This window comes from Epinephelus moara, chromosome 14, assembly GCF_006386435.1.
Source record: "Epinephelus moara isolate mb chromosome 14, YSFRI_EMoa_1.0, whole genome shotgun sequence".
Lineage (NCBI taxonomy): Eukaryota > Metazoa > Chordata > Actinopteri > Perciformes > Serranidae > Epinephelus > Epinephelus moara.
The window spans coordinates 35,228,263-35,239,997 of record NC_065519.1 but is presented as its reverse complement, the minus strand read 5'-3'; the positions used below and the strand labels follow the sequence as shown (position 1 = coordinate 35,239,997).

At 40.3% G+C, this 11,735-nt stretch overlaps 1 protein-coding gene across 1 annotated transcript in view; it reads left to right on the top strand.

Annotated features, from left to right (window-relative positions):
- nrxn3a (neurexin 3a) overlaps window positions 1-11,735 on the top strand; it is a 634,542-nt gene that overhangs the window by 581,752 nt on the left and 41,055 nt on the right. The window contains 1 exon segment of the mRNA XM_050061947.1: window positions 5,391-5,481. Within this exon segment, the coding sequence (XP_049917904.1) occupies window positions 5,391-5,481 (91 nt within the window).

Here is an 11,735-nt window from a genome sequence, read left to right as displayed (position 1 = left end):
ATTCTGAATTAGCTGGAGAGTTTTTAAAGACTCATTAGAGCTACCTGATAATAGGGAGTTACAGTAACCCCGTCTAGAGGTAACAAAAGCGTGGACCAATTTTTCTGCATCTTTTCGGGTCAGGATAGGCCTAATTTCTAATTTTCGCAATATTACACAGATGAAAAAATGCAGTCTGTGAGGTTTGTTTTAAATGAGAATTGAAAGACAAATCTTGATCACATATTACTCCGAGGTTTCTTACAGTAGTGCTAGAGGCCAGAGCAATGCCATCTAGAGAAACTATGTCATCAGATAAAGAGTCTCTGACTTGTTTGGGGCCAAGAACAATAACTTCAGTTTTGTCTGAATTTAACATGAGGAAATTGATGCTCATCCAAGTTTTTATGTCTTTAAGGCAGTTATAAAGTTTAGTTAATTGATTAGTTTCTTCTGGCTTCATCGATAAATACAATTGTGTATCATCTGCATAACAATGGAAATTTACAGAGTGATTTCAAATGATGTTACCTAAAGGAAGCATATATAGAGTAAATATGATTGGTCCGAGCACAGAACCTTGCGGAACTCCAAAAGAAACTTTAGTACGTAAGGATGATTCATCATGAACATGAACAAACTGAAAACGATCAGATAAATAAGATTTAAACCAGCTTAGTGCAGAATCTTATAGGCCAATTAAATGTTCCAGTCTCTGTAGCAGAATTTGATGGTCAATTGTGTCAAACGCCACACTAAGATCTAATAAAACAAGTACAGAGACAAGTCCTTTGTCTGAAGCAATCAGAAGATCATTTGTAATTTTAACTAGTGTTGTTGCTAGGATGCACTCTAAATCCTGACTGAAATTCCTCAAATAAATTATTATCGTGGAGAAAATCACACAGCTGGTCTGCGACTACTTTCTCAAGGATCTTTGAAAGAAAGGGAAGATTAGATATTTGTCTATAGTTGGCTAACACCTCTGGATCCAGGGTGGGCTTTTTTAGGAGAGGTTTAATTACAGCTACCTTAAAAGACTGTGGTACATAGCCTGTTAATAAGAATATATTGATCATATCTAATATATGAGTGTTAACTAAAGGTAAGACTTCCTTAAGTAGCCTAGTTGGGATGGGGTCTAAGAGACATGTTGATGATTTAGATGAAGAAATCATTGTGGTCAGTTGTTGAGGAGATATCGGGGAGAAGCAATCTAAATATATATTAGGTTTTACAGCTCATAAAATCATTACTGCTAAGGGCTAAAGGAATACAAGTTTCAATAGAGCTGTGACTCTCAGTCAGCCTGGCTACTTTCTTTGCTTTGTTAACTTCTTTTTAAGAGGAGCTACAGAGTCGAGTGTTGTTCGCAGCGAGCCTATGGCGCTATCCACAAGATGATCAATTCGGGAGAGTTTAAAGTCGGTACGGGAAACCTCTGTTACTGAAGGACATGGTATTACATTTAACAACGGAGGAATCATTTCCTTAAATTTTGCGATAGCAGTGTCTGATACACATCTAGAATAGTAACTGCTGCTGAGTGGTGTTTAATCGAGTAAAAAGAAATCAAAAGTAATCAAATAATGATCTGATAGTGAGGACTTTTAGGTTATCAATTTCAATTCCATAGGTCAGAACTAGATCGAGGGTATGGTTAAAACAGTGAGTGGGTTTATGTACACCCTGACTGAAGCCAATGGAGTCCAATAATGAGATAAACGCAATAGCCAGGGAGTCATTATCAACGTCAACATGAATGTTAAAATCGCCTACAATAATAACTTTATCTGATTTAAGAACTAAACTGGATAAAAACTCTGAGAATTCAGATACAAATTCAGAATACGGGCCAGCTGTGAGGTTTTCCAGGTCGGATGTAAAAGACTAAGAACAAGGCTTTCAAATGAATTATAGTCTATAGTATTGTTGCTGGGGACTTTAACCAGGCAAACATGAAGAAAGTTCTCCCTCACTTTTACCAACGTGAACTTTGCGACAAGGGGAGCCAACTTACTGGATCATGCTTATACCAACATTAAAGGAGCGTTCAAAGCAGTACGTTGTCCCCACCTTGACTCATCTGACCACATCGCTGTGATGCTTACACCAGCGTATAGACCACTGCTGATCAGAACAAAGCCCCCTTCGAAACAGGCGAGGGTCTGGCCAGAGGGAGCCATGTCAGCACTACAGGACTATTTTGACTGTACTGACTGCTCTGTCTTCAGAGAGGCTGCCACCAAAGATAAGATCACAGATGTCGGTGAGTATGCTGAGGTTGTCTCAGGCTACAATCAAAAATGTAAGGAGGATGTCAGCGTCACAAAAACCATCACAGCCTGGGCAAATCAGAAACCATGGATGACCACTGAGGTTCGAGCCCAGCTGAAAGCAAAAAATTCAGCTATTAAATCTGGCGACACAACTGCCCTTAGGTCTGAGAGAGCCAATCTGAATAAGGCCATCATAATGGCAAAAAGAGCCCATGGACAAAAGATCCAGAGTCACTTTCAAGACCATAGAGACACTAAGAGACTGTGGCAGGGATTCCAATCTGTTACAGATTACAGGTCTGCCCTCTGGGACTGTGATGATAGCACTGACTTCCTAAACCACCTAAATAATTATTTTGGCAGGTTTGAAGCACTTAACAATACACCAGCAGCGAAAGCCACAACGATGACAAGGTGCTACATCTGGACCCAGCTGATGTCCTGTCTTGAAGAAGATCAACCCATGGAAAAGCTGCAGGTCCTGACATGATACCAGGGTGTGTGCTCAAGTGGTGCACAGATCAGTCATGTCCTAACAGACATATTTAACATCTCCCTGAGTCAAGCCACCGTACCATCATGCTTCAAATGCTCAGCCATCATCCTAGTTCCAAAAAAACTCACTGTTACTAGTCTAAATGACTAACGACCGGTAGCACTCACTCCCATAATAATCAAGTGTTTTGAAAGACTAGTCAAGGATCACATCACATCTGTCCTTCCCCCCTCACTCGACCCACTTCAATTTGCCTTCCGCCCAAATCGTTCCACTGAGGATGCTGTATCCACTGCACTTCATCTGTGCCTGGAACACCTGGAGAAAAAGAACACACATGTATGGATGCTATCTCAAGGCAACTGAATTAGACGCAACTGGACTTAGTTTTGTCTTAGAAGACGTTTCACCTCTTATCCAAGAGGCTTCATCAGTTCATGCTTGTCTTACTAGGCTGGAACTAGTCTGACAAACTGGTGTGGAAAAACCCGGTATTTAACCTCTGAGGAGGTCTTCACAAGGCCAATGATGTCATTGATTGGTTAGTGCTCCAATGGTGTGTCAACTACGGTTGTGGAAACTCCTACTGCAACGGTGGTTGTTGGAGTCGTTAGAGTCACATGAGGCCATTTGTGAACGACCATTGTTTTTAGAGGTTAAGCTGTTAAATCTCCTGGGCAAGGATGAAAGGACAGCATTATAGGTGGGGGATAGGTGGTGTCGCAGACCTCCTCTATTGAGAGATGGTTTTTCCAATTTCACATAGATGGCTTCTTTTAGACCTCTTTCAAACCATCTGTCTTCCCTGTCCAAAATGTGCACATTGCTGTCTTCAGAGGAGTGTACTTTCTCCTTGAGGTGTAAATAGACAGCTGAGTTGCGCCCTGACGAGTTAGCCCTTCTGTGTTGGGCCATGCATTTGTTAAGTGGTTGTTTTGTTTCACCAATGTACAAGTCTGAGCATTCCTTGCTGCATTGGACAGCGTACACCAGGTTGCTCTTCTTGGTGTGTGGTGTACGGTCTGGATAAATGAGAATGTCCACAGGCATGTACGGATTTTGTTTGTTGACTTTAGCTCAGCATTCAATACCATACTCCCTCAGCATCTGGTGAACAAACTGGACCCACTTGGGCTAAACACTCCACTGTGCAACTGGATCTTGGACTTTTTCTCAGACAGGCCTCAGCTCCACCATCTCACTGAGCACCGAATCTCCGCAGGGATGTTTCCTGAGTCCCTTACTATTCACCCTGAAGACTCACGACTGTTGTGGAAAGTGGAGTACGAATCACATCATTCAGTACGCAGATGACACAACAGTGGTGGGCCTGATCCAGAACAAACGGGAGAACACTTACAGAGAGGAGGTGAAGCTCTTTGCAAACTGGTGCAGGAACAACAACCTTGTACTGAACGTTGAAAAAACCAAGGAGATGGTGATTGACTTCGGGAGGAAATGGCCCATGCATACCCCAGTCCTCATCAATTGAACTGCTGTGGAGACTGTACAGAACACTAAGTTCCTGGGGGTTCATGGGGCCAATAACCTGTCCTGGTCCCTGCACACCTCTGGTGAAAAAGGCTCACCAGCGTCTACATTTCCTGTGGAGGCTGGAGAGGGCTCATCTCAATCCATCCATTCTCACCACCTTCTACAGGGGCACCATTAAGAGTGTTTTGACCAGTAGCATCTCTCTCTGGCATGAGAACTCTTACATCTCAGACAGAAAGGCCCTGAGGAGAGTGGTGAGGACAGCAGAAAGGACTATTGGGGTCACACTGCCACCGATAGAGGATCTGGCCCAAAAACGCCTACTGGCTAAAGTGACCAGCATCCTGAGAGACTTCACTCACCCCTGCAACAAACTGTTCTCCCTCTTGCCTTCAGGCAGGAGGTACAGCAGCCTGGGTAGCAGCACTGTCAGGTTCAGTAACGTCTACCCGGCTGCTATCAGACTGCTCAACAAAATAACTCACCGCTGACTGTGCTTTTGTGTTTTTAGTCTTTTTCTCTCATCCACAGCCAGGCAGCTGCTATGCAAATGTGCAATGTTATTTATTTATGTATGTGCAATATAACAAAATCATATGTGTATGTATGTATATCTTATTTATAAAGCTCTCTTTTTATATACTGTTTTTCTTTTTTATTTATCTGTGTTTTTAACGGTACCATGCTTGTAATTTCGTTCTGCTTTGCATCACTGATGTTTTGCTGAATGACAATTAAAGGATCTTGAATTTTGAATCTTGAATCTTGAATCAGAGACCATCAGTAAACAGAGATAGGTTATCTTCTCCACCCATATATGACCACTTGTTGACATGTGATCAATATTTAGGTCAAGTGACAACAACTGGATAGTCTCTACTAAGCAAACTCATAAAAGGACGGAGGCTGTGAGATGCAGATGAAAGCTCTGAAAAAAATCAAACAAGTCAACAATAAGTTTAAAGCTTTTTGTCAAACTTATGTTTCCAGGGTCAAAAATTGACTTTGATGCTTACCTAACTTGTTTTGTTTATTCTCCCTTGTCTTTTTGTGTCTTCTCTGTTGTCTGTTGGTGGCTCTTTGTGTTCTGGGTATCTTTGCTCTGGCTGTCACCTCTGATGACCAACGTTCTGCTCATGAAGCATACGGCAGATGACATTGTGTCATCTGCAGAGTGTTCGAGTGATGACGAAGACCTGGAGGAGTGTGAAACGAGCCATGCAGGTGGGCTAGGTTAGTTTGCATTTGCTTGCTTTTTTGTGCCTTCACTCATCTGCACTAGAAGATCAAAGTATCTAAAAGCATCATAACCCCATGGTTAAACAAAGTGTAACTTTATTAAACAATCAATGTAGTAAGAGTAAGCATTGTTGTACTCCACATTACCAAGTCCAAGGAAAGTTGGATTATTAAATGCAAAGTTCAAATTCAAATTGAAAATAGTTTACTAGGTGCATCAGTCATACAGATAGATTCAAATTCATTTAGTTTCATTCAGTAACCCATAAAGTCATTAATATTATGAGCGACACTTGCACATGGGGTCTTCCAAAGTGGTTAACATAGTCACCAATATACATACAAATTTTGTCTGTGGAGAGGAATAATTATTTGGGTTAGTACATGTCATCACAAATGTGCAAAATTTGTATGTTGGTGAACCATGTTCTCTGCACTGATGCTGCAAAATGTTACACATTGTGTTTGAGTCCACTGCTCCTGCCATTTACTGCTGCACTGATTTTTAAACAATACATTTCGACAGCCTTTGTTTTTAAATTTGTCCTCAGCAGGTGTTCAGTGTTGTCTAGACTGCAGTGATGTTTTTTCATTTGTTTTTTCCATATTGGCTCATGGTGGTTCATGTAATAGAGAACAGATATCATTGAATTTCTGTGTACAAGTTTTTCTTTCTTTTTTTTTGGGTCATACTTGCTTTTAGGTGTACTTGTTATTCTGTCTTTTTTGTATCTCAACATTTTAATTCTTAAATGCTTAATGCTTGTGATAACTTAGAAAATAAGCTTGAAAGAATTTGGGAATTTCCATATTATTGCAACATTATTTTTTGTAGGATACAGAAAACAGCAGTGTTGTCACTTCCATACTAAATAGTCAAACTGCCACACATCTGTCTGTGGTGCATGACAGTTGGATACTTTTCTGAAACATGTTTTGTTTCTGCAGTGCATTTTGAAACAATACAACAACCTTTCAGATACTATCCTTATTTGAATGCTCTCATAACCAATTTAGGTCATGATATCCACCAAGACAGCAGACAGGATACCTTTCAAGTACCGCTGCTGGGTGTAATTGCATGTCAGCTCCAGTATTTTGTTCTTGTTAGAATAAAGACAAGCTGTCCAGGTCCTGAAAAAACTTCTCTGCTACAGTAAATCACACACACTCCACTCCTCTGTTTAACATTATATAACACACTGGCGAATATTATGCAAATTCCAATTAAAACAGAAAACAATTTCGATTGAGTAACTTGCATATATACATTGTCAGAAAATTTTTTTTTCCTATTAAGGTCGTATTCACCAACCAATCAGACTTTAAGTTTAGAATATTTGCAGCTAAAATGACAGCAAGCTGTTCTGTAGATCAAAAGATGGCTGAATTCAGTTTGGGTGAGTTGCATTTCACAAGAAAATACATATTTTTGCTTTATTTCAAGCATAAACATTGGACTTTAAAAAATGTGTAGTCTAATGGTGTGTTCACAGTGGACATGAAGAGAGACTACATACAGAGCCAATCTAAGGACATAAATAAATGCCAATTTGCAAGACAAATGATGCGGACATGCAAATTTTGTGCTATTCGCATGAGTTGAAAATTTTCAACTTCCAGACAATGTAGACAATATAAAAAAAAATCGGAGTCATGGTTCATGCAAGTACAGATCATGGAGCCTCTGTGTTTACCATGTTCACATCACTTCATTCAAGTTATTGGTTGTACTTTATAGACATTAAGTTCTATAACAATCACTTTCAGGGAGACAACTGGCAGTTGATTTCAGTTGCGGAGAAATGTAAAATCATCAAACTTGTTGAATTCTGTTGTCATTTTCAGCCGTAATCGTGACGTGTGGGTTTTCTACCCAGAAGTTCATGTAAATAAACATTTTGATTCAGTCTATTATAAACCACGTTAGTTGTTTGCTGCCTTTCCCAGTTAGTTAGCACGACCATTGGCACAGCTGTCAGGGGTGAATTTCTGCCACTTGCAAACTCCAAAAAACACTTCAGTGACCATATTCGCACGAGTAATGTGCCTCAAGGTAAAATTCAGTATTATGAATGGTGAGGATTTTAGTGTTGTTCTGCTGACTACCAGTAGGTCCTTCCTTTTGAAGGTCATTCCCAAATTTTTTCAAGCAGCAATTGAAAGATTACAATTTAAATGGGTTTAAAGCTGTAATGTGTAGCCTGAAATTCATGGGAATTTGTGAAGAAAGACAAAGACAGGGCCCCAGTCATCCAATCATTGTTTACACAGAAATTCACGCCATTCTAACCTTAACATCACTTTGACGTTGACAGCAGCATCCTGTTATTTGAAATTTTCTTTGTTGAATTATTTTGGGAGTCAATGCTATTTCCTGCTTTGTTTTGTCTTTTCTAAATTTTGTTATTGAGACATCATTCTCGTCTATTCGCCAACCATCCAGAAATACATTGTTGTATTTTGGCCTCGTGTGGCATGACGTTTTGGTGGGTGATAATTGTTTTCATATATATTCTGGTGCTGCTATGTACCATGCGGCTTTCAATAAAAACATGCCTATTTCGGTTGTCAAAGCAAATAAAAGGCAAAACAAAATCTTTTCTTACCATCACCTTTTGTGTCTTGAAAAGGAAAAGTTAAATAAAAAGGCAGTTGTATTTGAAAACCGTTGTACCCTCCCAATTCTTCAGGGAGTCTTCCAGTCCCTTGTCTTCCCCTCCCAACTATAATAATGCTATTCTGCATTTGAATCTATTTTAATGTAGATGGCATAAAAAGATTTTTGTTGCCACAGATTCTAACATTTTCCACATTATTTAATTTTTTTTCTCCTAAGCAATCATTGGTACATCACACTTCAAATCATTCTCTTCAGGGTGACCTTTGATCATTTATTTGCATGATTTTTGATTGACCCTAGACTCCATGCCCCCATATATAGACTAACTTGGTTGCTTTGTCTGAATTCGTTTTTAAGTTGGAAACCATTTTTGCGGTTGCAGCACCACTGAATGTTGCCTTTCTTACCCCAAACCATCTTTATTTCATCACTGAGGCTGTTGTCTGTCTGGTTTGTCTGGAGAAGTTATCACGTGATTCTGTTCTCTGTTGTAAATGTGTTCTCCCTCTCTATGGATTAATTTCATAAGATGGCAACTAAGAAGGGTTTTTGATAGCTAACCCTGTAAAATGATAAATATCCGGCTATATATATTTCTTTCTTGGAGACCATCGATATTCTGACTCATACAATATAGTATTGGCACATTAAACACCCTGGGAGCAATGATTAACAGTTCAGTCTTCCCACCAATGTCCTGGTTAAGCTCATATATGAACTCTTGAAAAGATGTTAGGTCTCCACCACCATAGTCTCTGAAACGTTTCTACCTTCTCTGCCAAGACCTTTTCCTACTCTTAACCTGCATCTACCAGCTCCATAAATTTTACAACAATGTCTCATTAAACAATACTGTTTTATTGCAGTGCCAAATTAAAGGTGGGCTTATTGTCTAGCCAAGCTTTGTTAGACCTAGCTCCCCAAGTTCGTCAGTAAACCTAAAATGTATCTAGTGAACTGAAAAAGTAATCAGAAAATATACATATATATATTATTCTCATAGACTATCAAAAGTTTAATTAGGGCCCGAGCGAGTACTGCAAGTTGTCCACGTAGGACCCTATTGAAATCGAGCTGTTTATTATTATTATTATTATTATTATTAGGGCCTGAGCGACAACTGCAAGTCATCCGCGTAGTCCCCCTACTGAAATCGCGCTGTTTATTATTATTATTATTATTAGGGGCCGAGCGACGAATGCAAGTTGTCCGCGTAGGACCCTATTGAAATCAGACTGTTTATTATAATTAGGGTCTGAGCGACGACTGCAAGTCGTCCGTAAGACCCTACTGAAATCGCGCTGTTTATTAGGGCCCGAGTGACGACGAAGTCGTCTGCGTAGGACCCTATTATAATTGCGCTGTTTATTAGGGCCCAAGGTCCCTATTGAAATGCGAGGATTTTTTCTTCTTTTTCTTCTTCCTCCTAATGAATTGGCTTAACATACCCGAAAACTCATGAAACTTTGCACACATCTCAGAACTGGTGAAAAATTTGATATTTTAAGGGTCTTGTCCGCGGGTTCCAAAAAAATGGCTCAGTAGTGCCTCCTACAAAAGTTTGAGGAAACAGCCCCTGAAGCTAGTTTAACCTACATGTATGAAACTTGGCAGGCTTATGTAACGCCCAGAGACGTACAAAAAAGCCTCTAGGAGGCATGCCCTAAACAGGAAATCAGCCATTTTGAATTTACTGTGCAATTTTGGTGCATTTTTGGCCATTTCCAGGGGTCCTAAATGAACAAACTTGCCCTAGAGATTTCATCCGATCAACTTCAAACCTTGGTCTGTCCCACCCCAATAGCTTGAAGATGAAAAGTTATTAGAAGCTTGAGTTTTCGTCAATCCGTGTGACCGTGGGATGGCGTCAAAGTTAGGGGTCTCGCCACTAAAGAGGAAGTGGTTTATAACTAACATTGACCAATCGTCCCCAAACTTCACAGGATTGATGACAGTCCCGCCCTGAACACCTCTACATGTCAATAATTAGTGATAAATATAGCGCCCCCCTACTGGCAACAGGAAATGTCATGTTTTAGATTTTAATGTACATCTCCTACAGAATTGACCAGATCCACCTCAAACTTGGTAAAAAAAAAAAAAAAAACGCCATACAACCCAACAGGAAGTCGGCCATTTTGAATTCCTTGGTCACTTTTTGACATTTCACACGTGTTGTAATTTAACGAACTTGTTCTACAGATTTAATCAGATTTGCTCCAAACTTGGTTTATGTGAGCCTGACTACGTTGTGACCAAAAGTTCAAAACAGGATCTGCCCAATGTTGAATGGCGTGCGAGTGTTGAATTTTGAGGTCTCGCCATAAAAACGAAATTGCTATAACTTTGGCGCAAATTGTCCGATATCCACCGAACTTCACATGATTCATATTAGTCCTGCCCTGAACACATTTACGTAACCATATTTCCTGATACTCATAGCGCCACCTAGTGTCGAAAGGGAGTGCTTCTTATCAGACACTTATCTTTGGATTAACCTGAAATTTCAATGCTGTGGTCTATATTTGTTGTACACAAACATGACATATCATTAGTGTCTATGCGCGCTGCAGAGGGTTTAATTTTAATGTTTCGCCATCAAACAGGAAATTGCTATAACTTTGGCATAAATGGTCCGATCATCAAGCTTCAGATGATTCATATTAGTTCTGCCCTGAAAACATTTATATGACCATATTTCCTGATACTCATAGTGCCACCTAGTAGTGACAGGAAACAGGTCTCATCAAACACTTATCTTTTGATTTATCTGAAAGTTAAATGCTGTGGTTTACAAGTACAAGATTTGAACAAAATTTGGTGAGTGTGATGTGGGGTCAATCCTGAGGCCGTACATAAAGTTAAGTAATAATTGGTCAAAGTGGGCATGAGTTATTACAATGAATCCAAATTGCCACACATTCAACCTTTCATACTTCCGGCGCATTTCCCATTACAGCAAATACCACGACTTGGACGTCGGCCCGTATCCCTGCGCTCGCCCTGAGCCCGTCGTGCTTCGGGGCCAACTTCCGTGGGCTCCGCAGGGCACGGGGGCCGAGTTGCGCGGGGAGGCATGGCTGCCGTTCTTAACTGCTTGCAGTTCTAGTTAATAGGGCCCGAGCGACAATGACGTCGTCCGCAGAGGACCCAATTGAAATCGAGCTGTTTATTATTATTAGGGCCCGAGCGATGGCAAACTCGTCCGCGGAGGACCCTATTGAAATCGCGCTGTTTATTATTATTAGGGCCCGAACACCTAGTGGTGCGAGGACCCTATTGAAATGCAAGGATTTTTTATTATTATTAATATTAGGGCCTGAGCACCTAGTGGTGCGAGGACCCTATTGAAATGCAAGGATTTTTTATTATTATTATTATTAGGGCCCGAGCACCTAGTGGTGCGAGGACCCTATTGAAATGCAAGGATTTTTTTTTATTATTATTATTCTTCTTCCTCCAAATGAATTGCCTTTTTGGGAGGCTTAACATACCTGAAAACTCATGAAACTTTGCACACATCTCAGAACTGGTGAAAAATTTGATATTTTAAGGGTCTCGTGTGCGGGTTCCAAAAAATGGCTCAGTAGTGCCCCCTACAAAAGTTTGAGGAAACAGCCCCCGA